At 39.3% G+C, this 27,490-nt stretch overlaps 1 protein-coding gene across 1 annotated transcript; it reads left to right on the top strand.

The window, feature by feature from the left end:
* The first annotated feature begins 7 nt into the window (after positions 1 to 7).
* Positions 8 to 27,490, top strand: epg5 (ectopic P-granules autophagy protein 5 homolog (C. elegans)). Its single transcript, XM_058375009.1, has 45 exons — positions 8 to 163; positions 432 to 533; positions 688 to 1,587; positions 2,781 to 3,024; positions 3,120 to 3,250; positions 5,484 to 5,591; positions 5,727 to 5,800; positions 6,056 to 6,167; positions 7,269 to 7,383; positions 7,557 to 7,707; positions 7,816 to 7,977; positions 8,382 to 8,539; positions 8,744 to 8,898; positions 10,396 to 10,536; positions 10,784 to 10,945; positions 11,343 to 11,465; positions 11,614 to 11,879; positions 11,978 to 12,118; positions 12,394 to 12,538; positions 12,651 to 12,848; positions 12,934 to 13,044; positions 13,306 to 13,428; positions 13,742 to 13,908; positions 14,005 to 14,238; positions 14,399 to 14,522; positions 15,496 to 15,643; positions 15,836 to 16,007; positions 16,550 to 16,712; positions 16,828 to 16,970; positions 17,139 to 17,295; positions 17,726 to 17,920; positions 18,172 to 18,385; positions 18,514 to 18,644; positions 19,435 to 19,642; positions 20,483 to 20,558; positions 20,671 to 20,774; positions 20,956 to 21,131; positions 21,251 to 21,436; positions 22,270 to 22,479; positions 22,568 to 22,712; positions 22,883 to 23,125; positions 23,266 to 23,485; positions 23,704 to 23,919; positions 24,178 to 24,292; positions 24,907 to 27,490. The coding sequence occupies exons 2-45, from the start codon at positions 477 to 479 to the stop codon at positions 25,087 to 25,089; spliced, it is 7,707 nt and encodes a 2,568-aa protein (XP_058230992.1). The 5' UTR covers positions 8 to 163; positions 432 to 476; the 3' UTR covers positions 25,090 to 27,490.

A 27,490-nucleotide genomic window follows, 5' to 3' on the forward strand; every position in this document is an offset into this window, starting at 1 on the left:
CTGCTCGGGTGCCGTCGGAGGGTGGAGTGTCACGTGACCCCCTGGCTTGCAATAGAGTTCCCGGAACAAAACAGACCAAAACAAACATAGCCAGTGTAAGGTCCTATGGAGCTCGGTATTAGTCCACTATTTTGTTTACGTGTTTATATTTGTGTCAGTTATGGTGAGTATCCTTATTTTTGTAATATCGGTGTTTTTAGGTGCGATCTAAAACAATCTAACTAACCTTACAGTAGGTAATTAACTTATTATTATTATTATTATTATTAGAGCTAGATACGTATGATTGTCCATGGACGGTCACAATAAACATCAGACTTCCATGCATTATTCATCGATTTATTTAGAGAGCAATTTTTAGATCATTGCACACAATAGAATTATTCTTCGTGATTTGTTTCGTTGTTGAAAATGTCTTCATTAATTCCCAGGGATGTGTGTAACTGTACTGGACTGAAGAGGAGATCTGTGTGAATATGGCTGAAGCGGTGAGACCAAAGAAATCAAAGACAAAATCGTCCACAAAGTCACAGGTAAATAAAAACAAAAAAACAAAAACAAAAACCCACCTCTTTCCAGTTCAGTAAACTGGAAAGTTCATTGCCTGTTCATCTTTAGAGAAAATGTATCTAATTTGTTATTCTAATTTCCATAAAAATGAACTAAAATATTTCTCTAACACCGTAGGACAAAAAGCAGACTCCGAGCCAAAGAAAAACTGCTGAACCTGTGGTACTGAACCCTCCTGCCCCTGAGCTCACTGCTGAATTTACAGACGTTCCTCTCAGTCTGCCCCCTGAGCCGCCCGCTTCTGCTCCAGAACCACTGAACACACAGCCCTCTGCAGACCAAAATGAAAAAGAGGAGAAGGATGAAAACAAAGATCTTTTGTCCGAGAGATCTGATGCTGTGGAGATATCCTCTAGAACTGAGGGCACGGCCTCCAATCCGTTATCACGAGACCCTACGATTGAAGTGGGCCAGTTTCCTTCATCATCTCAGTTGAGCCGGTGTGACCCAAAAATCCTTACTGCTAAAATTGAGCCATTTGACGTGTCTTCCCTTTATCCGTCGCTCCCTGTTTCATCTGTGGAACCCCAATTCCTGGTAGACGTGTCCTCTGTTACTACTGACCTATCACAGACATCTCTTATGCCTTTAGTAGTTGAAGCTGCAAACACAAATACAGTCGAGCAAATCAGTCCTGCTCCAGCCATTCTTCCTCTGGCTGATCAGGAGTCTTCACCTCCCAGCCTAGTTCCAGTGGAGCTAGCCAAAATAGAGAGACCCCAGGAAAGGCTGTATCCAGAGCTGCCTCGAACATGCCAGGTGGTCCAGCCGTTCACTAGCGAGCAGCTCAGGATGTGGGAGCCGGGTTCCTGGCTGGAAAATGTTGAGCTTCATGCTTCAGAGTTCGTGGCCTTGGTTCATCAAGAAGGTCATGAGCTGCATGAGTTGTTGCTGAATTACTGGAGATGCCGGAAGCAGCTGGTGCAGGCACAGACTGAGTTGCAGGCGACCATTTCGGACTGCAAGAGTGCACAGAACCGACTGTGGAGCTTCAAAGATGAACAGCTCACGCTGCAGGTTGAAATACGAGTTCTTTATTAGTTCTGTTAGAGTGATGATGATGATGTGGTGGATTACTGTGGTTTCTAAAATACAGGTGATGTTGGTAACTAGTACACACTATTGAAAATATTTTCAGCAGTGGATAAGTCAGTTAAAAAAAAAACTTCTACCACATCTAACAATGTAAAAATGTAGACACTGTGAAAACAAGCTGATATTGTACCATTTTGGTTTTGGACTTGAGTCTAATTCCTCAGAAAGTAGGCTTTTAAAGCTTCATTTCTGTGATCAGGAGAGTATTATCGAATATTAAACAAACAGGTGGGTCCAATAATTTGCATACCCTAAAGACAAAATGAAGTAGAAATGTAATTTTTAGTAACAAGATACGTTAGGTGTGTTTGGTTTAACAAAAGTTACTTAACACTTGCAAGTAAGAGATACATTTAGTGTATGTTAGGATATCAACAGTGAAACTGATCAGTTTGAAAGTCTCCGGTTCTGAATGGAATATAAATATTCACTAATCACTTGTATGCCTTCTCTTTGCCCTTGTCTCTTTCTGATTTGACTCAGATTTCTTTCATAGTTGTAACATTTATTGCTAATGCGTTGAAATTTATTATTAATTATATTATTGAGTGTATATATAAATAATAAATGATTGGATATTGTTCAAAAGTCAGAGTACACTCGAATTAAAATGTCAATCAAAAATTAACCACTGGATTGAAGAAGAACATGAATTCACTTTTTTGCATTTTTTACAAAAAAATAATTGTACATGGCCTACATATTGATATGATTGTTATGTTTTCCGATAGAAAAGTATTTCATGGTAATAGGGTACATTTTTCCCCTGAAATAATTACTCCATTATAAAATAAATCTGCCTTTGCTGTTGTTGTATCTGCTCTAGACAATCATTTTCTTTAATAATTACTGTATTCTTTTTAGACAGGCAGGAAATATCTTCACTTTTTTATTGTTTCAAACTGCTTTTCTATTTATTTTGGTAGTTTTGTCTTGTTGCTGGAATTTCGTGCATGGAATTAATGTCAAACTTTCATTTAGAAGCCAAGGGGGATACAAACTTTTGCACCTAACGCTTTACAAACTTTTGATTGGAAATCCAAGTTGTTCGCTTGTTTGCATTCTGTAGTGTTTGTATATAGGATGCTTGTAACACATGTTGTTTCACCCTTCAGGGAATTTGCGCTGACCAGGCCAAGGTGAGCGGCTATCATCGATTCCAGCAGGTGGTCCTGAACGAGTCGGTGGTAGCCGATCTGAAGCATCTGTTCAAGACCAAGGCTGAGCTGCTCCACCAGACCATAGCCCTGCACTCCTATACCTCCGTCCTGTCTCGGCTGCAGGTGGAGTCTTATCTCTACAACCTGCTAAGCACTAACTCCATCACCAGGAGCGTGGCTGTACACAAGACTGGCCCAGGCAAGGCGATACTGACATGTACAGTGTATCAGATTCAGGATTGCCTAAACAATATAGTGTTTCTGATACTAAAATATACCAGTTGGTTTTTCTAGATGCTCCAATGTCACAGCTGTCTTCTCTAAAGCCGTTAAAGGAGAGCATCAGTGTGCTGTTCAGCTTTACTCGCCGGGTTCTAGATGACTCTCAGTTCCAGGAAGACATTCATCTGTGGTTGCAGAGATTGGTAAACCTGTTACATGAATATTTATTTAGTTTTGTCACCTGTGTATAGAAGAAGAAGCCTTTATTATACATTACAGCACAGTGAAATTATATCCCTATCTCTATAAATATCCCAACTTGGAGACTGGGGTCAGCCATATTACAGTGCCCCTGGAGCAGAGAGGGTTAAGGGTCTTCCTCAGGGGACCAACAGTGTCAGCTTGCGGTGCTGGGGCTTGAACCTTAATCTACCGATCAATAACCCAAAGCCTTAACCACTTGAGCTACCACTTCCTCAAACGTCTATACACCACTGGCATTAATGTCATCTACTTCCTTACATTTTTCTCAGGAAATGGTGATGTAGTGGTGCAGTTCCTAACATTCCTGGGGCTTTGTCAAGTGGCTTTGGTGGGTAAAACAGAACCGATGTAACAGACAGTTACACTATATTGCCAAAAGTATTCTCTCACCCATCCAAATAATCAGAATCAGGTATTCCAATCACTTCCATGGCCACAGGTGTATAAAATCAAGCACCTAGGCATGCAGACTGTTTTTACAAACATTTGTGAAAGAATGGGTCGCTCTCAGGAGCTCAGTGAATTCCAGCGTGGAACTGTGATAGGATGCCACCTGTGCAACAAATCCAGTCGTGAAATTTCCTCGCTCCTAAATATTCCACAGTTAACTGTCAGCTGTATTATAAGAACGTGGAAGTGTTTGGGAACGACAGCAACTCAGCCACGAAGTGGTAGGCCACGTAAACTGACGGAGCGGGGTCAGCGGATGCTGAGGCGCATAGTGCGAAGAGGTCGCCAACTTTCTGCAGAGTCAATCGCTACAGACCTCCAAACTTCATGTGGCCTTCAGATTAGCTCAAGAACAGTGCGCAGAGAGCTTCATGGAATGGGTTTCCATGGCCGAGCAGCTGCATCCAAGCCATACATCACATACATCAAGTGCAATGCAAAGCGTCGGATGCAGTGGTGTAAAGCACGCCGCCACTGGACTCTAGAGCAGTGGAGACACGTTCTCTGGAGTGACGAATCTCGCTTCTCCATCTGGCAATCTGATGGACGAGTCTGGGTTTGGCGGTTGCCAGGAGAACGGTACTTGTCTGACTGCATTGTGCCAAGTGTAAAGTTTGGTGGAGGGGGGATTATGGTGTGGGGTTGTTTTTCAGGAGCTGGGCTTGGCCCCTTAGTTCCAGTGAAAGGAACTCTGAATGCTTCAGCATACCAAGACATTTTGGACAATTCCATGCTCCCAACTTTGTGGGAACAGTTTGGAGCTGGCCCCTTCCTCTTCCAACATGACTGTGCACCAGTGACCAAAGCAAGGTCCATAAAGACATGGATGACAGAGTCTGGTGTGGATGAACTTGACTGGCCTGCACAGAGTCCTGACCTCAACCCGATAGAACACCTTTGGGATGAATTAGAGCGGAGACTGAGAGCCAGACCTTCTCGTCCAACATCAGTGTGTGACCTCACAAATGCGCTTCTGGAAGAATGGTCAAAAATTCCCATAAACACACTCCTAAACCTTGTGGACAGCCTTCCCAGAAGAGTTGAAGCTGTTATAGCTGCAAAGGGTGGACCGACGTCATATTGAACCCTATGGATTAGGAATGGGATGTCACTTAAATTCATATGCGAGTCAAGGCAGGTGAGCGAATACTTTTGGCAATATAGCGTACCTTATTCGGGTTGTTCAGTGTTTTGGAAACAACGTTGACGACGAATGAAGATGCTGCTTGAGTCATGTCGCGTTTTGGGTTCATTCTAGAATTTCATTCACAGGATTTGTTCCTTTGTTACCAAACCGTCATTTGATTTGATGCTTGATCCTTAAATAACAAGCAAGCAACATGTTCGTAATTACTGATAGCATGGCACAACATCTATAATTTTACACTTTCCAGGGGATTTTTAGTAAATTTAAATGAGTCTTTTTATACTAATGAACAAAAGATTAATTTCATTCTATTAAAATACATGTTTTCTGGCCATATTTAGTGAGAAAATATACCTGTCTGACTATTACAAACAAAACTGGTCCATGATTGTAGCAGTTAGATGACAGATACCCAAACAAGAGCTTCCTTATATTTATAGATTCATGTCTGTGTTTATAATACAAGCATAATGTTACTGTCATGATTATTAGTTTGAATAAATGTCTTGCAAATACAGTGATTAACCACGGGAGGTAATCGTTAACTTCATCACCTACATGTCACCCGTGTGTAGGTCTCCGTTCTTCATCGAGTGGGCTCAGCAGGAGACCATCTGTACATCCTTAACCATCTTCTGTGCTGTCCTTCAGGAATCAGGAAATGGGCCGTGCCGTTTCTACAGGTAGGAAGTCGTTTAAGAACATATAAAGACAAATAACAGCTGTTCAGCTGTTCATCTACTGGTAGCAATTAATGCAGGAAAAGAAAGCTTGCAAGAATTATCCGTTTTTGTCATTGTATCTGTTTCTCTCTTTAGATTAAAGTGCTGGATAATCCATCAGGAGTTTATCACTTCATGCAGGCTTTGGCTATTCTAATGTCTCCAGTAAGGTAAGAGTTTAGAATAAAACATCAACCTTTCACTGTTTACGTCAACAAGCAAGCCCTTTCATTCGTTTCAGTACATATATATCTGAATACTCGAACTAAAACTATTTCATATTGTTTAGTTAGCTGGTTAAGTGTTTGTTCTGATCCAAAATTATTATTATTTACAAGTCGTTGAGACTGTGTTTTGAACAGAGGGTTGGTTTATTTATTTATTTTTTATTCTAACCTACACGCACATATTTTTGTGACTTTCAGGGACCGGGCTGATTTGATGTGCCATATGAAGCCCAGTGATATAAAAAGTAACACCAGCTACTCAGGACCTCCAACTAGTCTCTGGACCCTAGTAGATGAAGGTGGAGAAGAGGTCAGTAGCTGCTTTACGGGTGTGTGTGTGTGTGTGTGAGTGAGTGATTGAGTGATGGTTAATGTAAACCACAACTTTTTTGTACAGGAGCAGAACAATAAATCACAGGACTGCATGGCATGTAACATTAGCAGCACGAGATAATCACAAGGACTTCCTTCCTTTACGTAACGCACAGAAATGCAGAGTTTTTGTTAAAGGATGAATCAGTTTCGCTTTCTGTTGCTCAGTAGCCGTGAGGGTACTCACGGCATAACCTTTTACTGCATGTTTCACCTGTAAACAATATAGAACTCATTTGTTCAGTGAACGTTTCGAAGCATAGGAAGACATTTCTGAATTGTTGTTTAGCGTCCAAAAGAATTAAATTGATCCTTTTACCTTCTTAAAAAGGTTCTGTGTTTAAAATAAGCTTCCATGTTATATGTTTATAAGTGGAAATACAAAGTGTTTCAAAAACCTCTATACACAGGGGCCTGTGTACACCAGAGATGTGCCTTCGTCCATAGATTTTGTGGGGTTAGGGTCTTGTTTGTGGTCTTGTTGGGCCACAACACTTGCAGTCTTCATGAATTTGTTAATAGGTTTTATATATATATATATATATATATATATATATATATATATATATATATATATATATAAAATATAAAATATAAACTATAAATAAATAATAAAATACACTTATGAATAAACAAAAGTCATTTTTCTAAAAAGTGTTAATTTCCCCTATGTATGGACTAATGGACAACTGGTAGAATTTCACAGGATGCTTACTGTTTTATTTTTATAGCAATATAAACATTTTAAAAAGGAATTTTTGATTTTCTTTCTGTATGAATAAGGGTTTTAATACATATATAACTGTTCTCATTTGATATTAATCCAGACATTATAATAAAAAGTTATAAAGTAATATAAACATTACTAATGAAAACATGGAATATGAGCTGCTTTCGTTCTGTAGCCCTGTTTAGTCCTTGTTACTGTTAATATATTTACGTTTTTAAAGAATATTTATTTCTCCATATGTTTCTACTATATTATTTGTGTCAGAAAGTTAGCCTGTATGTTATGATAGATATTTATTCCTGCATTCAGGATGAAGACCCAGAGACAAGCTGGCTGTTGTTATCAGAAGACGACCTCATCGCTCTTCTCTCTCAGTTGCCATTTGATGAACTTTTTAAACACCTACTGGGGATGTCCTCAAAAGGTCAGACATTGCTATATATATATATATATATATATATATATATATATATATATATATATATATATATATATATATAAGCTTGGATCAAAATACATGACACTGACAATTCTATGATGTTTCATTTATACCATGCTCTTAATTGACATAAATCACTTATGTTATGCATTTTTCAGGCAATTACCAACCCCAAGCCACCACAAGTCAAAAAATGATGAAGATATTTGCATTTGCCTCTTCGCTCATTGAGCTGCTAGCTGTTGGTCTGCAGACCTACAACCGAGCGTGTTACAGACAGTTTGTGAAGAGGATCGGTCACATTATCAGGTCAGCTGATCATTTTATTGGTCCTTTGTTATTTTGATGTCCCTGATGTTTTTTCAGCTCGAGAGTACATATAGTCAGAGGTGACTTTCTATTTGCTGCATTGGGCAGGATGACTCTGTGCTACGTGAGCGATCACTGGGCGCAGTACGTGAGTTTAACGGGAGTGAGCAGAACCACCATGCAGGAGCAGTCGTTCTCCATGGAGAAACTGCAGGTGGAGTTTGATCATCTCTTTCTACGTGCAGTCTTACATGTCCTCAAGGCTAAAAGGTGAGACTGCTTAATGCACTCGAGTCACCTGTGTCTTGTCTTACTCTATGTAAATGAAGAGTATGATAATGTTATGATTTTAGGACACTGGAAAAGTATCAAGCTAGCTTAAATATCTTCTTGAAGCAATATTTGCATAATTATTTTATTGTGTAATAATAATGTAGTAATATTAAGCAATGTGAGAGTTCCAGTACCCATTGTAGGCTAGATTCTTATAGAAAGCATGTAAATGTTAAAAAGTAGTTTACTTACAGTACAGTCACTTCCTACATTTCTCATGGATTTTAGAGTAATGCACATTTTTAGGACGATTATCCTCCCAAGTTCATTCTGCTTTGGAGCATTGTCAGAACTCAAACACTAATCATCCTGTGTCTCTTTCACTGCTCTGTGTACCCCAGACTTGGCATCTGGCTCTTCATGTCAGAGATGCCTTATGGAACTCTGTCCAGCGCAATGCTGTGGAAGATCTTCTACATCATGCAGTGTGCTGAGATGGACGGCTTGGATAGACTGGGCTGCAGTCTGAACGTGGAGAGCTGCATCCAGAGCCTCCAAGGTTTGTTAGTGCTGTACTGGGAGTTAATTTACAGTTAATTTAGAATTAGCCAACTAGTCAGTGTCTAACTGCAGTAAGAGTTTGAATAGGATTTGTGTTTATATGTCATATAAGAAAATAAGTTCAACTCAAGAGTAAAAATAAAATGCTATTTGGTTTGTTGTGGGTGTGTGTGGATTCATGCCTGTGTGTTTATCTGCTCAGAACCAGGTCACCAGGAAAGGTTTGAGGCCTGGCTGTCAGAGATAAATAGTTCAGATGGAATTTGCTTGCTGACAGCGTTTGCTCACATGGCTCAACCCAGACGCACTGACGCAGACCCCGAGTTTGTCAGGACCATTGTGCTGGAGATATACAAGGTCATTTCATTCCCACACACACACACACTAGATTGTGGGAGCTTTTACAGTGCAGCTTCTTTATTTTATGAATGAAAAATTAAACATCAACCTAAAGTTGAAAGTTTAGCAACAAAATTTCATTTTAATTTTTAACCTGTTACAAAAGGTGCACAAGTTGCATTTCAGTCAGCAGGTGTCATTATCAGCAAGCACAAAAGTCTGCATTGTTGTTGGCATGCTTCAGTTTGTTTATTCGAATGCAGCTCATTGAAATGAATAATAAGTTAAAACCACAGACTCATGTTTAAGTCAGTGGTGGGCTGTCAAGGCCAGCAAGGCCTTCTCTGCTGGCCTAAACAGCAGTGATCTGAATCACCGACTTGCATTTTAATATATTTAATATATTTTTCCATGAATGTGTATTAAATTATTCCCAATAGTCTATTCTCTACATTTCATAGCTTTTCTCTCGGTTGCGCTGCTTCCAGTAGTATATATTTATGAGAACAGTAATTATCCAATCATATTTCAGCCAGTGGCTGACATCATGTTGCCAGGGTGAAAGAAATCTGCCTTAAGGCCTTCAGAATCAATAGTGCAGGCGCCCGTAGCTTAAAATAAGTGGCAATGAAATTGTTACCTTAACCAATCAGATTTGGAGTTGGCGTCACTGGGGCCATCTAGCAGTCATACGATTACGTCAGCAATTTCCCGTCCTTTGATTGGATAATTGGAGTAGTCAGAGGCAGCAAACTGCACAAACTAAATAAAATATATATATTTTAACTCACAGTGGCTGACAGAGGAGAAGAAATCGATTTGGTCACAGACATCCTTACAAATTCATTTTCAAGGTGGACTGTAATAAAACTGACTATTCCTTGTGAGGTGTGAAATACTGTAGCCTCATTTCTTTTATACTTTGCTATTTAACAGTTGATTAGTATCTATTGCTGTGGCGTCATAATGATGGCATAGAGGTGGATTAATTCAGGAAGGACACCAGTGAAGGCCTAGGTGTGAAATGCATGGCCCGCCACTGGTTTAAGTCATGCAAAGCTGAAGCTGAAACTAGAAAACCGTCACAAGACCTCAAACAGAAAATAATAAGCTTTCACAGATCAGAAGAATGGATACACTTAGCAACAAGAATGGATTCACTTAGCAACCAGTGGAGGCAGTGCTGGTTTAGTGCTTGAGGCTTTGCTCTACTGATCAGAAGGTTATGAGTGAGCTGGAATATGCAAAGAAAAGGCTTCACTGTACTGTACATGTAACAAATAAATACAAAGACACAATTAAATAGGAGACAGATGACTAAAACTTTGCACTTGGTATATTAAAAATAAAGTCTTTCTCACAGGAACCCTCTTTCATTACCATTTTTTATTCACTTTTTCTAATCTTTTGTACTAGACCTTTGACCGAGGTTTTGTGCAGCCAGCTGAACAATCCGGACTGTTGTTCCTAAGAAGATTCATTCAGGTATTCATTTTATCCTTTATTCTGACTCAGGTGTCTTATGTCAGTGTGGCCACACGGGAGATCTTCTCTAAAGTGGGGAGAGAGTTACTAGCTGCTATTGCCACAGCTCACCCAGACGTCATTTCCATCCTGCTCGAGAGGCTGAAGGAGACCATCGACAAAGTCGGCATGGTGCGTTACTTCAGACAATACGTTTATTTCAAATAATAGCACCTGGTATTCACCTAGGAAAAATGTTAATTTTTAATAGATTCCAGTCTTGGTATCAATGTACAAGTCAACCAGAGAATGTGGCAGAACATTGTATAGTTTATGGTTTACACAGAAGTTAGACTGTAGTTTTTCACTGATAAGAAAATATCTAGTGTTTCTAATATTCATCCAACACTCGCTCATATCATCTCCTCCATCTCTGTAGGTGTCGTTATACTTGTTTAAGGAGCTTCCTCTACACTTGTGGAGCCCCTGTGAAGATGAGGTTGGAGTCATTCGGGGTTGGCTGCTGGATTACAGCCTCTCTGCAGTGGAGAATAAACTGGCCTGCATTATCCTGGAGGGTCTTAACTGGGGATTCCAGCCTGTGAGTGAGCTCCTAATCTGCCTTTCCCAGCATTTCATGCGCTGTTTACTGGAAACAGGGTTTATGTAGGTGTTATTTTGAGAGGATTTCTGGACAAGTACAGAAAGATGTCAGTATTGATCAGAACCAATTTGCATGGGTTAATAGATTTTCTTATAAATTGTAGATGTAGAAGTTTTTATATGATGCACACAGTTGTTTAAAGAATTTTCATATACAATAAGTACATCTCATATATTTAGAACGTGTTTGTTATAAAGCTTTGACCTTGTTGCTTGTTGAAGGTCAGGTTTCCATGCAGGTTTGTCTGTTAGTAGATTACAGTCCTATAGTCCTAAAATCAATATCTTATGTAGATTGATGTCTTTTTATGTTTATGTTTTTGTTTGGGTTTTAGACCGGTTGCCTTGTGCTGCCTGCTGCATTACACGGTGAAGTAGCACTGCTGGTGGTGGAGGCTTATCAGAAGTACCTCACAGATAAACCGTATGCCGGCATCATCTCAGAAGGCCTCAAACAGGTACTCATGCAGTTTTCTAAGAGTCCACTCATGTAGCATGCTTATTAGATGCCACTAATAATTAGCAGTATCATGTAATCTAATGCATTTTTTTCTCTCTGGAGAAAGTATTTGTTCTAGCATGATGACATTAACATCTCTTTCACAGATGTCCTATCTAGCCAATATCATGCGCCTGGGCTACACTCCAGAGACGTCCTTTAACCAGTGGGCGTGGGATTTGGTGCTACGGCTTAAACTCCACACCAGTGAAAGGAATCCCCAGGGTGCCTGGTGTCCACTGCCTTCTGCCGATGTGCCTAATGTACCGGAGGTCACAGACTCGCCCACCATGCACCCGGTGCTTAAAGCCATCAAAGCAGGCATCCCCATTGGCTGTTTCCTAGCACTGGACATGAGCACCATTGGGCACAGGTTTCTATGATTATATGATGTCACTCTTTATCATAGAGTTTTGTGTGTTCATGTTAATTGGCTTGGTTGGTTACGATTCATTGTTTTTCTTGCTTTAGTTTAGAGAAGTTTTGCAGTGATGGCATTCCCTTACTGAAGACCTTGGTTCAATCTCGCCATCTCAAAGCTGCGACCCATGTTCTGGACAACATCCTACCCATGGCCTATCACTGCCCTTTCTACCTCCTCAAGAATGAACAGTGAGGAACCATTCATGTTTTCATATTGGAAATATTCCACACTTCTTCTTTGGTGCTATTTGCAAATAATTCAAATGTAAATGGAAGATGGTAAAGAGAGCCAGTATTATAGGTTTAGACAGGATAATGGGATGGCTTTAATTTTGCTTGAACTGTTCTGGTGGTCCTAAAGAAGGAACTACATATTAGATTGTGACCTTAAATAATAATAATAACGTTAATAACTACATTAAAGGTCAATATGACTATTTAGACTTTATTTACGGTGCTTGCAGGTTCCTGAGCTGTATCCAGCTGTTTTTGCAGCTTGACAGTGGTACGCCCCAGGGTGTGACCCAACAGGTCACGCTTAAGGTGGCGCAGCATCTTATTGGCACCTCCAGTTGTGAGAACATCAAGCTTCTTAATAGTGTGATCCAGGTCAGTTTAAATATTATTGGCAGTCCATTCTTCAGTAAGGTGTATGAGTATATGGAGAGACTATGGAAAGATGTACAAACTGTAAACGACTTTTCTTTTTGTTGTCATTCAGGCTCACATCCTAGAGAGCTCCAGAGCCGGTAGAGTCGGTGCCGTTGCCGTTCTGGAATTCTGGCTGCAGGTTTTCACCAAGCAGAACCTCTGGCACAGAGACAAAACCGTTCTGTTCCTCCTGGACCATCTATGCCGTGCTGCTTTCCTCCACCAGCAGGAGGAATGTCTCCATAAACTGCTCTACCAGCAGCACAAGGTAAAACGTGTCATTCCGGGTTGCGTATAATGAAAGGGAAAATAATAAGACAATATTACTAAAATAAATGTTTGCCTCTCTGCAGAATGCGCTAGGTTACCACGGCGATAAAGGTCTGTTGTCATCTTTAATGGGTTGGATCGTGGCAGGAAACATCACACCTTCTTTTATCGAGGGAAATGCTCTGACTAGTGAGGTATGTGTATTGTGCCTCTTTTTTATCACAGCAAATTTACAATTGTAAAAAAAATATATAATAATAAAATATAAAATAAATGTAAAATAAAAAATATATAAATATAAATAAATATAAAATACTACATAAAAATATGATAATAATAATAAAGCACCTGTAAAAGGTTATCTTCTAATGATATATTGTTAGACAATACTTAATTATAATAATAATAATTTCAAACGCATAATCCACATTCGCGCACACGTTGTCTGTCTGTAGGTGTGGTTTTCTTGGCTAGTTTTAAACATGGAGTCCATCTTTGAGGAAGACTCTCAGCTGCGACGCTGTGTGGAGCATGAGCTTGTATCCAACCCTGCTCTCACCCCAGACCAGGCGCTCAAGGTTCGTTTGAGTCTGTCTCCTTCCTATCCTCTCAACCAAGCCTATGCTTCAGATTTAATTAAGTCTTATATATAGAACTAATTATATTTTTCTTGGTGGGGCGCTGCAAATTTTTAAACATAGAACAGAGAAATATTGTAAAGTATCATATATGGCTTGCATTATAATTACTTCCTTTAACTCTTAGAAAATGACTAGGACATTTGTATTATTCAGTTATTCATTTATAAAGCAGATTATTTAAGTTCTTGAGCCAAATGCTTGTACTCACATTCCCATACATTAATATTTTATTTGTTTGATGCTTCATTAGAAGGCTCAGCTGCGCCTGAAGCTGCATGTAGTGCCCTGCCTGCAAAGGCTCATGGTTTATCGGTGGGCTCAACAGGCCCTGGCTACACCAGCAGATCACCCTCTTCTTCCCCTCATCTGGCAGAAATTCCTACACCTCTATCTTCGCCAGCCTGGCCCAGAGTTCGGGTGGGTTTCTGCTGTTTCTTCTGTTATAACATTTCCTCTATAGCTGACTACGTTATTAAAAGTCATGTGTTTTCAATGTGTTGGTTTTTTTTTTAGACTGGAAGCTAAAGGCTGTATTGGGAAGCGCTATTTCCACAGTGCTGCACACATCACTCTGCTGAAGGAGCTCAAGCAGCGGCTGGTGGAGGTGTGTGACTTTCATCATGCAGCCGGCAAAGCCCTGAAGGTCCTGAGTCCATCCAGTGACACACACAGTGAGGGAGAGGCAACACCGGGAACGCCTATAACTCAGTCCATGACCTCTCCTGAGCTGCATGTCGAACTGGTTAGGTATGTGAAGTGAAAAATTTTATACACTGCAAAAGAAATATCTTACAATGTTATACCTTTAAAAATGAGGTTTGTTTACTGGTAGCTTTACCATATGTATTATTAAGATGTATAATAATCATAGAAACCCTAAAATGTGTTTAATTCTTTTGTCTGCAAGGCTTTTCAGTGCCTTTTCACTATGGATGGATGATGAAAGCTTACAGAAGCAGGAATTGTACTTACCTTCATTACCAAAACAGTACGATGCCCATCGACTAGCCACAATTATGCAAGGCCAGCAGGTAGGACCCTACTACAGTAATTCCCTACTGTTATAATCATTTACAGAAGAATATTAATATGTTTAATTATATATAAAGTCTTGGATGATATTTTTTTTATATAACTGTAGGTTCTTAGTGGATATATTCTGGGTTATCTTTATATATCTTTGTATATTATCTGTATATACATCAATAGTAAATAAGTTATTGTTCACTACGTTGTTATTTATTTATTTACTATATAGTTACCATCCTACAGGAGTATTTTCAGTTCTCTAAATAATATTACTTTGATCAAGCTCAAACAGCAGTACATATATTCCACTAGACAGACTATTGTGTGTGATGGATTTCTCGTCATTATTATTAATTTCATCATCATCATCATCATCATTGTCTCCCGCTTATCCGGAGCTGGGTCGTGGGGGCACCAGTCTAAGCAGGGATGCCCAGACTTCCCTCTCCCTAGACACTTCCTCCAGCTCTTCTGGGGGAATTCCAAGGCGTTCCCATTAATTTTGTGTTTTGTTTTGTTTTGTTTTGTTTTGTTTTGTTTTGTTTTGTTTTGTTTTGTTTTGTTTTGTTTTGTTTTGTTTTGTTTTGTTTTGTTTTGTTTTGTTTTGTTTTGTTTTGTGTATTTTTTGGCTGCACATTGCACACTAGGTTATCACATGGTTATTACATGGTTCTCTGAAACAAGTGGAGATAGCCCCCTAGGTGGAGGACTTCACTACCTGCTCTCTGTAGAAGTGCTTCCTTTTCCTTTGCAATTAAAAAAAAGTTTAAATAGTTGATATGATTAAAATATAAAGCTTAGTCACTGAGAGTGGGGAAACACCGGTCCCTCAGGCCCCTCAGGGTTCTTCTTCCTTTTTTGGATTTGCACTCCTTTCTTTCAAGCCAAATTTGGTACAATTAGGCTCTTCTTCAAAGTTCAGGTATGGATGATACGGATGAAGTGAAATGTAAGCTCATGTTTCATACGATTTAGGAGACATGGATGGAGTATGTGGATATAGAGCGAGTTCAGCATGAGCTGAACGAAGTTCTTAACCTGTGGGTCAAAGTCAAAAGCGAGCCTTCATTCTCCCAGAGGAGCAGCAGCTCCATCTTCACTGACTTCATCAATCCTCAGGCTGGTTTGTTCATGTTTTTTTTGAAGCTTACTGTACATGTTAAAATGCATGAAACAGAATTTTTTAGCTAATATGAGCAGAACATTCATTGTAATATCGTCGACTGGTAAACTCTGCTGTCCATCATTTTGTAAACAGATAGTGTAGAATATTTGCAGGAATGTTGTTTCATGTTCCTCTGTTACTTTCTAACAGCACGAGAGCGTATCCTCACTAACCTGAAGAAACACGATGCTCCACAGTCTTCGCTGTTATTAGTTCCTATGAAGGCCCCAGTACCTGATATCTCTACTGGCAGCCTATCTGATGTACACGCATCGACTTGTCTCATCCAGGAAGACCTCACTATGCTGCAGCACCAAGCCAAGTAAGATAACTTCTAGCTTTAAGGCTGTACAGGAAGATTCCCATTATAATATCTGTGACTGTATGCCTATCCATTTAATCACACCTTTTGAAAAAACAGCACCAACCATTTTAGAACATTAGATTTCTAATACTCTAGGATCATTAAAAAGAAATGTATAAAATAAACTTTACATTCAAAAACAATGCCTAAAATACATCCTAAAACAATAATTCACCCGTACGAACAAAAAACAAAATTCACAACGGGTGAAAATTTGCCAGAAAAAGAAGTTATTGTGTTAATACACAATACAGACAAAATTATACTCTTCTTGAAAATGTTATTAAACATTTATTACACAAATATTACTCATTGCATATGTTGTTTATTTTTATATGCTCACCATAATCTGTATACCCTTTTTATGGAAGATGACCAAAATTCCATCTTTCTGTAGAATTTGTTATTTATAAACATCATGCAAACAAAATGATAGATGATTTAAATGCCTAATTTTCCGTTGATGTAAATGAGTCTAATTGAAGCTGTATGTTCCTCAGGTTTGCGGCAGTGCGTGAGTCACAGCAGGTGGCGCTGGACAATGAGCTTCTAGAGGTTCTGCCTCAGCTCTATACCAACCGTGAGGAGCAGCTCTTCATGCAGCTGGAGTGCAGTGGTAAAGGAGGGCAGCCATGCCAGGGCCCTGCACATATAACTGTTAAGGTGTGTTAAAAAATACCTCAGCATATATTAACTTATATTCACTGTATTCAGCTCTTGGATTTATCAGACACACCAGATTTCCTCGGTCTAATCTGCCGTCTTTGATGTTATCTAGTACGCAGGCATGCACAAAGTGGAACCAGTGCAGAATCAGATCCAATCCCTGAAGAGTGACATTAAGCAGCTTCAGACAGACGCAGTAAAGCCTCCTCCCCAGAGCCTAGCCGAGGCCGCCGTGCATACCGAGAACTTCATAACGTCCGTACCTCGCACAGTGGTTTTCAGCTATTTTTGTTACAGAATTTTTCAATATTTCAGGGCTTTCTATTATGAAGTATCACAATGTTTTGCCATGAATTAATTAATACACACTCATTCACAAATTCTCCCATCATGCTTTTGTATAATCTATTTCCCCTTCTTTAGGACCCTAGTCAACGCATATAAGTTACACCCATCACCTGCCATGCAGAAAGTAGGCATTACAGCCTTCTATCAGATTGTGTCTTTAATTTGTGAGGACACCCAGAGACACCCGCCTACACGGCAGTTTTTCACTTCCTGTGTGGAGATCCTGGGGCAGGTAAAGTCATTTATTAAAGCACACTTTTTGTTTACTTGCAACAAGTTTTTTCCCTTTTTACGGTTTTGTGGTATTTGTCGGTAATCATACAGTTTTGGAGATACATGGCAGTTACCTTACAGGAAAGCCATGTGAATTTTACATGAGGTTTTGAGACTATTCACATGTAGGACATGCCTTTGCAATATACCAGATTTTATTTCATTTATGTTCACATGTAATTCATGCATTTTAATTTTTCCAGTCGTGATCATGTTATTCAGGTCACGTGTGTTGATGTGCAATTTCATGATGAAATGCACCTTCATATTTTTCACAGAATCACATATTTCTCACACAAGCACATGCGTGTGATCTTTTTAATAAAGATGTGCAAGTTAGCTGTATATTAAGTACTGATTGTTTAAGAGTCAGATTTTTCTGATCCTAGGTCTTTATCAGGGACAGTCGAGTAGAGTGTAAGCGCATGCTGAAGACCATCCTGCAGAACAGGCGTCTGTGTAACCTGCTGTCTCCGTACTTCACTCCCAATGCCTCACCCTCTGAACTGGTGGTTCTGTATGAGGAAGTGGTGACGGCTCTGCACGCCGACAGCGGAGACGTCATCTTCATGCTCCTCACAAAGGTGCGTCTTTTACTAACCTTTTCTTTGCCTCGCCTGCTGCGTTCTCCAGTTTTCTATACTATTCTGGTATTTTAAGAAAAATCAATATTAAAAAGATCGTAAAGTATCGCCCTTTCTGTACAAGATGTTTTAATATGAACAGTTGAGGGAGTTTACAGTTCTACAGTTTAGAAGTGACTCCTAAGCATTTAAGTAAATGTATAGTTAAGTATTTCATACAAGTTTTATATTCTCTTTTGTCTCTCCTCCAGTTTGACTTGGTACAGTGGCTCTCAACCAGTCAGCCACCGTTCACTGATCGCAGTCGCTTGATAGAACTCATCCATTTGGCACTCACAGCTTGTGGCCTGGAGCCTGATCCTGAGGTCCTCATGCCCTTTAACCTTTTCTGTAAGCACTGGACCCAGCTCTTGGTCTACCAGTTTCCGGACCACTACAGCGACTTCCTCAGACTCTTCACACAGAGTAAGTAATGCGTATTCATACACAGACTTGTAGATGGGATGGAAAAGAAGTGTAATATTGTTACATGACAAAAAGTTTACATATATTTTTCACTGACAAACTGAAACACGGACGTTCCTGTATGACAGGTAGCTCAGAGCAGCTTCTCAGCCCAGACTGCTGGAGGGCTTCACTGAAAGTGCTCGGTTGCTCTGCTGCCCGTAAAAATAAAGTGTCCAAAACATCCTCCACACATTCGGTCTGTCTTTCCCCTCAACAGGTAATTCACATCTATTAAAAACACTCAGCTGGAACATCTGGTTCATCAAAGAACAAAAATCTTTTCATTGGTTTAAAATGATTGCTGTATTATTTTCCTGTGACTGCACAGAAATGTGAGTCAGAGCAGAGTGTCCTTTAGAAACCCAGCTGAGCCTGTAATGTATGATAATCATACAGCTCAGTATCACGGCTTTCAGACACGCAGAAAAAGCTCTTGGCTCCAAACTTGAAAACTTAAACTGTTTATAATAATATATAAGGAAGTTCAACAGGCTCAATAACCACCTTTTGATTGAACCTACTGCTAAGTCACCTTGATCAATTGCTCATAGATTGCTAGCTAGTTAGAGTTTTTAAAAAAATTTAATTGGTCTACTAAATGTTTTCGTAAAAATCAAAATTTGTGAACATTAACAGATTAGCTTACGTTTTTAGCAAGAAGATATGAAAATTTTGGATCTTGAAGAAAGCATCTACATTTGAAGCATATATAAATTGTTCATTTGGGAGTTAATAGGAGATTTTTAGCAGTACTTGGTAATTGTAAATAAATGAGGTTTTTTGTGTCTGAATCTGTAGCTCTTTGCAGAATCAGCCAGGGGTTGGACATGTAGTGACAAAGCTAATACAAACTGCTAAGACTTTTGTGTATTATGCTAACATATTTGTGATGTCATTATCAATATACGCACTCTTTAGCATTCTTTTATATTTCCTTGTTATTGTATGTTACCCTGGTCTACCAGCGCACACTTATCCCAGTGAAATATTGTACTTTTTCCTTCCAGGTCAATGAAACGATCGAATGGCTCTCAAACTACTTCCTCAAGCTCCGTCTGTCTAAAGGAGACGTTCGCAGCTTCGGTCTCCTCTCCAAATGGAGGCCGTACATTGAGGAAGTCAGGATGTTCTGGGAGTATCTGATCACTTACCTTATTGATCTGGAGCTGAACAACTGTAGCAAGGAGCCTGTGGGGAGTGGAAGAGTGGTCAAAGGTACAAGAATGACATTAATAAATCTGCCAATGCTTTCAGGGTTGGTTTTTGAGTAATGCTCAATAAGAAAACCTTTTCACTGGACATTAGGAATTAGTACAGTAGAAAATCTGATCCTTTTTAAGGCAAAAACAATTCATTGTGATCTGTAATAATTCAGATTAATTTTTATTTATTTACCTATAGTATTGTTAACTGTGAATTGTTTTTATTTTTTCATGTAGAGCAACGATTATTTTTCTATTTATTTACAATAACAGCAGCACTGTAAACACTATTTGGTGAATTCAGATGCAGATACAGTTCAGTATTCAACAACAGAAAATCTGCAACTTGAATATCTTATTATGATTAAAGCATTACCTCACTTTTTCTCTCTATACCATTATAACAAACCTGAACTCATGCTCCTCTGATTTTTAAATAAGCTCTATATATTTGTGGTCAAAGAAAATCAATTTCTGAATATTGAGTCATTTTTCCTACACATCCTCATAACTAGTCCCCACTCTGCACCATCCAAAGGGTTCCTCCTACTTACACGAGTAGAGTTATGTCACAATTATTAAAAATCCAGAAATACTTTCAGGCAATGATGTGATAACGCAGCTTTAGTAGTGTTAACCTTGGTGTTAGTCAGTCTGTGTACTGTAGCATTTGTTTTGGTTTAAATTTCCCTTTGGGATGAATAAAGTATCCATCCATCCATCCATCCATCATAGCTATTCATGTTTACTGCTCTTTTTCATGCTTGTTACATCCAGAATGAGAGATCTGTCTCTTCCCTGTTGCTGCCTGATTATTTTTAATGTGATTATTTTAATGTATTTCTTATTGCAGCTCTTGAGGAACTCTATACAAAGATGGCTAAACTCTTCAGCCCCTGGATGTTGGTTCTGGACACAGATGATGCGAGGTTTGCTCCACTCCTGCTTACTCATACTGTTACATAAGTGTTCACAGCTGAAAAATACAATGACTGTATTTGATGCTTTTTTTTTTGTTGTTGTTGTTTTAAAAAAACATAGCAACCCTCGCTGTTCTCCCTGGCTTGAATCAGATACCACAGTAGCTGTCAGTCTGGTCATCCTATACACAAAGCTAACTGCTACCTTGCAAGACAAATTCAAAGGTAAAAGGATTTCATGGTGATCTGATGGTGTACCAAATGTATCAAATGAATAAGTGATCTATCTATCTATCTATCTATCTATCTATCTATCTATCTATCTATCTATCTATCTATCTATCTATCTATCTATCTATCGATCTATCGATCTATCAAACCAATGACTTGCTTTATTTTTGATCAGCTCGCCTGTTGCCTGGACAAAAAGGTGCCTTGTGGCTTCATCTCATGCACTACTGCAAAAGCTGCACCTCTCCAAAAATGCCAGAATATCTTCTTTATAATTATCACACCGAGTATAGCCAGCTGCCCTGGAAAGATCTTTATCCAGACCAGGCCCTCATGAACCATTTTTTCAATGTAAGAGGCTTCCACACACTGCACAGGGTTTAAAAGTATCATGGACTCGGGCACAAATGTCTATTTAAACATAGAAAATAATCTACTGCTACTCTAAGCCTCATTATTTTCTGCTCCAGGTGGAAAGAGGAAGCCCGAAGAGCTGTTTCCTGTTCATGGGTGAAGTTCTGTGTAAAGTGAACTGGATCAGTGTGTTAAGTGATGCCCTGAGCCCACAGCCTAGAGCCAATGCACACACGATGGTGGTTTATCTTCTTTACTTGATGGTCTTCTTAGCCAAAGAGGACCATCTTGTTAGCAAACCTGTGAGTGTTCACATTTATGAAATATTTTTTAGTCACATTCTGCAAAATCATCTCCTTTAATATACTTCTGAACATACGTCTATACTTCTAAATGTGTGTAGACATTAATATTATAGCTTCAAAGATATCACTAAATCCATATTCATACTGTTATCCATGTTTCCCCAGACCTCTAATGTCAATATCTGTTACAATATCTTCCAGATGACCCGTTTTTCCGATTTACTTTCTTACAAATCTGTATTTTGCATCACACAGACACACAATGATTTCATTATAGTCGGTCAATTTTAATCATACTGTAGCATATGAGAATAAAGCCAGGCTTTATACCAGAGGTAGCTTTCATTACGTCGGCTGATTTAATCAGCCTGCAGGAAATTTTAAGACTTCTACAGCAGCTGTCATTCCGATTACATAAAGAGTGTGGATTTTAATGCTGGTTAGGGAGTGCAGCGATGACAATGTGTTGAAAATGTGTTAGAACCACTTTCATTATGAATTTGCCTGAAGTCCCATTCATCATATAGAGTTGTTCTTTTGTCACTTTTACTATCCACAGCTTTGGCAATTTGTTTATTATGTATTATAATGATACGCTATAATAATAATAATCCATTACAGAGGTATTTAGGAAAACACAGTTTTCAGTTAATGATCCTCAACTTGGCACGTCCACCTGTATTCTAGTTTTTCAACTGCAAAAAAGCTAAAACAAGAGATTTCATTGAAATCTTGCTTAGTTAACTTTTATTTTTCCAGCTGACAAATCTATGCAGGGACACTATGCTCCATTTAAGCACACACTATGCTCCATTTAATGTTCTCCACAGGATTCCCCTCTTTTAAGTCTCCTTGGCCAGTCAGCATCTCTACCCTGGTATCTAGTAGACATCTCCTCCTACCAAAATGTCACAGGCTACGTGAGAACACACTACCAAGCTTCCCTTGTTCTCAGCCAAGAGACATCTTCACAATTTGTAGTCAAACTCCTTAAGATGGCTGCTGGCTTTGGCTCCACCTTAGATGGATTGCATCACAAGGTTAGCCTTATTTATTATAAGTTATACAATCTCGTACGTTTTTTTTCCCCACATTCTTATGATCTACACTGTTTGCCTTATCCGTTAGGACATGACGTTAAAGTGCCAAGCATTCCTCCATCTGATGGTGGAGTTTCTGACTTCCTTGGACCAGAATGGTAACATCAATCTGGCTTCACTAGAAACAGAGATGGAGAAGCTTTTGGAGTGCATTGTTCTTTTCAACCCACCCGGTAATGTGCTTTGGCCTTTCTTTTTATTTTAACACGGGTTCAGGGGTTATCGAGTGTCCTAGTGCGGTATTACTCTGTATTAATTTTCATTAGACTTTCATAATACTTAATGTATCGGAAGTCTTGAGACCCCTTTTACAGCATCATTATTATTTTATTGCATATTGCAGAAACAGACCTTCAGCAGAGGCACATGGCTACGTGCAGTCTGTTTGCTGAGATGTTGACTCTGCTGAATGGCGCAAGCGTGTCAACAGCAGAGCAGCTTGGCACTAAACTTCATTCCTGGGTAGAGAAAAGGGCTCGAAGTCCCCTGGTGTTGCCTCTACTCACTGCTGCCTGCAGATGCCTGGCCTCTGTTCGCCATATGACTCGCACCACTGAGGCCTGCATATTGTCCTACTTCACTGATGGTAATTTTCTCTGAACAATAAAAACCAACACTCAAGCCTTTTAGGTGTTGAGACTAAATGACTTTAGTTCTACAACATTTATACGAAGTATCCTAATTAGTTTTTTTTTTTCTAATTTGCTCATTCCTGATCTCTCTCAGGTGGCTGTGTGGATCAGTACTCTGGCTGGGGCCCTATTCTGGTTTCTCTCCAGGTTCCTGAACTTACTGTGGAAGACTTTATCCAGGAGAGTCTGGCTCTTGGCAGCTACCTCACGCTGTACGTCTACATCCTTCAAAAGCTCAACATGGAGCAGACTCTGCTGAATGAGAAGAAGACTTTAATGCTGCTTACCTCCTGGATCAACCAAGTTTTTCCAAGGTAAATTTATGTTCTTTTTCATTAGATATACCGTACGTATACTGTGATTATACAGTGCAAGTATCTAAGCCTGTGTTAGTGAATATTCTATATATTTGTTTGTAGTATTGTATGCATTTGTGTTTGTGATGTAAAGAATCCTCGTTAGTTCCCATATAAAGCACAGTACATAAAGATATATATTCGATGTGGGTATAATTGTATATACATTATTACAGTGGTCCTGCAGACGAAGCCAAGGTGTTTCTCTGGTGGCACAAAGCCTTGCACCTGCTACAGGTTCAGGTGGATCAGGGGGACCCATGTGGACTAGACACTCTGGTACTCTCCGTGATATCCTTTCAGAACCACCTGGCCCAGCTGGGAGAGGAGCGGCTCAACTCGGGCATCCTGGGGGCCATTGGTCTCGGACGCAAGTCACCGCTCTCCAACAGGCAAGATACGTTTTACTACAATCGTGTAGCATAGCAGCATTTCTCCACACTAGTGGAATATAGGTGATGTTTTAAAGGGGTTGCTTTTGTAATCAGTTCCGCTTTCCATGCTCCTTTTATAAGACAAGTCATGTGATAGGATACAAGTAATTGTCCTTGCAAAATATTAAAGTAAAAAAAACTTACTTAAAAGTGATGAAGTTTAATAGGGAGTTTAGGAGTGAAGTGCTTTATATGACTGTTTTTTGTCCACTACAGATTTCGGGTTGTTGCTCGTAGCATGTCAGCGTTCCTCCTGGTGCAGGTGCCTTCAGAAAGCCAGTTACGCATCCATGCAGGAACAGAACTTCAGCTCTCCTCAAAAGCCCAACAGGTACGAGCTTCAGGTTAGGGTGATGGATAGTGCAAGAAGTACATTTTCATATACAGTGGAACCTCGGCATACGAATTTAATTGGCTCTGGGAGGAGAGTTCTTAAGGCGAAAATTTGTATTGTGAAACAAATATTCCCATAAGAAATAATGGAAATGCAGATAATCCGTTTCAGCCACCCAAAAATATTCCCAATACGAAGCGTATGTAAACTGTAGGGCTGCTTACAAAGAACTGACCCAAGCCAAGCATTCCATGTCAAAGGTCCTCACAGGAAGTCATGCCACCAAGCTTGGGCTAAAAACAGAACAGACCACCCACGTCACCAATCTGTGCTTTGTATGCCAATGCAAATTTTTCGCAAAATTTTAATTCTAAAGGCGAAAATTCGTAATGGAGGGCATCCGTATGCCGAGGTTCCACTGTATATTTTATACACTACTAGTAGTTTTATGCTTCTGTTTTCAGTTGACAATGTTCTTTTAAATCTATACATTGTGATATTTTAGACTTATGTTTACAGTATCTTCCAACGTGAACACAAACAAAGCAACGGGCTATTAACATTAACTAGTGAAATTTGAGATCATATTTTCAAGATTTTTGCATCCTCAGGCTGTGACATTGCTGGAGGCCATGTCGAGCAATAAGCAGTATTCGGAGCTGCAGCAGACCTTGAGCCAAGCCTGTCAGTTCATTAAGTACCCGGGTCACTGCCTGCGTGACAGCAACCGCCTTTTATCCCTGCTCATCAACTCGCTCTACCCAGATCTCCATTACCTGGACATCATGCGCTAGCAAGGCCTGAATCACAGACTTATCAACTACACCAGTCGTGTTAAAATGCCCCGAGCACAACAGACTGAAATTAACATCATTGTCTGGAACGAAGGTTTGGACGTTTTGTGGAACGCAGTGCCAAAGAGAAGCTTTGAAAGGTGTGAATTCGGTCCTATAAGGCGATCGGGCTGTGTGTAGTAATGTTTTGCGTTCCTCTTTCTCTGATGTACTTGAACGTGTCTCCAGATGAAATTTTCAGATCATTTTCCACATGGCGCATTCAGTGTCACCACAATCTTTTGTCATTTAAATCAGCCAACAATATCTCATGCCTTATCTGAATTATAATGGAGTGAACATGTCCTCCAGACCTTAAATACTTAACTACACATCATCAGAGTTTAGTATAGCCATTTTTCTGCAGTCAAACGGACAAGTTGTCCAAAGTTGTGATAGTAAACGTATAATTTTTATCATAAGTTACATTTGATAGTAGTGTGAATGGAATCATAGTGTGCGAATTTGCCTCCTTGTGTTTGAATCACTGTCTAATGCTGTTGGCCAAATAAATGCCAAACCTGGCTAGTGGCAATTCCAAAACTGGACTTAAAAATGGATCCGTGGATGAAACACAAATAAGAGATTTGAAAATGTGCTACAGATTCAACTCAAGTGAAATATATGTACAGTTGTTGATCTTTAGCTAACATTTTTCTAGGTTTCTATGCTTCATTTTATTAGGTATTTTGGTGAGGATTTCAGTGGTTCCATATAAGCATATATACATCTCATGCATAAATGAAGTGAAACAAGTTACCTCTTTTCGTGTTCAGATTTCATTGAGCTCTTATTACGAATGTTTCGCAACAGTTTGTAGTACACTATTTCTGTCGTGTAACAAACAGTATTTAACATTCAGGTCGATAGTATGAACATGACAGAGAGAAGACTATGAGGATATGAGGAAGCCAGAAATAACTTATCCTCCATTCCCTCGCTTGAACATACTTATTTTTGCCACATGATTAATTAAGTACGCACTTTAAAAACAGACTGACTTGGGAATCGTTGCTGAATGCAGATGCAAGTTCAAGCAAATGTCATGGAGGTTTTTAGGATTTTCAGTAGTATGTTTTAATATTGTTTTGTTTTAGTTTTTCAATTCTTGGATAGATTTTATTTAAAACATTCAAAATTGGAATTTTGGAGATGCTTTATATTTATGAGCGAGAGAGAGAGAGAGAGAGACCGTGAAATTGAAGTGCTGGAGAAGGTCTTTTAGGTTTGTCGATTCACACAAAACCCAGAATACTGCAGAGCCCTTTAGAGGTCATGAAATGATATAGTACTCAATGTTATTGATCACAAGACATACTGTCAAGGTCCTGTTTATTTGACATCGTGGCCCACGTTTTGGATAATCTGATAAATGTGCCTATGGTCTTTCTTAGATAAACTTAAGTTACAGATTAAAGTTGAAGTAGATATAGTTCTACTTGAAGTCACAGTTACAGATAAAGATTTTTTTCAATTGAAGTGTATTTTGGGATAGAGATGTGTTCCAGAGATGTACTCGGAACAAGAAGAACACAATGTTTTCCACACTTCCACAGTAAACCTGCTGGAGGGCTGAGAGAGAGAGCTCCTGGACCAATTCAGAGGTCCTAAAGTATATAACCCTTGTGTGGGAAGCAGTCAGGATATTAAGTGTTGAAGAACTTTTAAACACTTAGCAAGAGAGAAATGCTGGGAGGAATCATTTATTGATGATACAAGACCAATTATCCTAACAATAATGCAATGAAGGAAATGGAAATGCCCCAGTGTGTCTCTTTGACACCTATCCATGCTATAGGGGTTTAATTGCCATCTCCACATGTTTACATGTTTTCCCTTTGCTTTGGGGGTTTTCTCCAGTTCCCTCACCCAGTCCACAGACACGCTGTAGGCTGACTGGCATGTCTTATTTGTCTGTCGTGTGAGTGTGTGTGTGACTGTGCCCTGTAATATTTGAATATATGTACATCTTAAAATGCATACTCTATTACATACAGTATATCGTATTTATATTTAATATACATTGGCATGTAGTAAATATATTAGGTACCAAAACATCATTTTCGTTTCAAAACATGATACACATATTGCACCGTATTTTGTGTTTAAAGACTCTACAGGACATGTACAATGGAGGGTTAATGATCCCTATCAGCTTACTAAGTGAAACTTTTTGTCGCCTCTCATGGGCTCTGTAGGACATTCAGATGTCACTGGGTACAAACTGTCACTGTTTGTGTCTTCTTTGTACTTCACCATGATTTTTGAAAATCACTTGAACAAATTGTAAATCACTAATGTAAAAGTGAATAGCCTCAGACCATGTCTCTCAGTGTCTATAATAAAATCATAAAGAACTTCT

This window comes from Hemibagrus wyckioides, linkage group LG22 (genome assembly GCF_019097595.1).
Source record: "Hemibagrus wyckioides isolate EC202008001 linkage group LG22, SWU_Hwy_1.0, whole genome shotgun sequence".
NCBI classification, from domain to species: Eukaryota; Metazoa; Chordata; class Actinopteri; order Siluriformes; family Bagridae; genus Hemibagrus; species Hemibagrus wyckioides.

What these genes read in the sequence shown, in the direction of transcription:
- epg5 (XM_058375009.1), top strand. Translation starts at nt 477, where the DNA reads ATGGCTGAAGCGGTGAGACCAAAGAAATCAAAGACAAAATCGTCCACA. An exon ending in TCTCAGAAGGCCTCAAACAG is followed by an intron (nt 11,466 to 11,613) that starts GTACTCATGCAG and finishes TCTCTTTCACAG; the next exon opens with ATGTCCTATCTAGCCAATAT. An exon ending in CATACCGAGAACTTCATAAC is followed by an intron (nt 16,971 to 17,138) that starts GTCCGTACCTCG and finishes CCCCTTCTTTAG; the next exon opens with GACCCTAGTCAACGCATATA.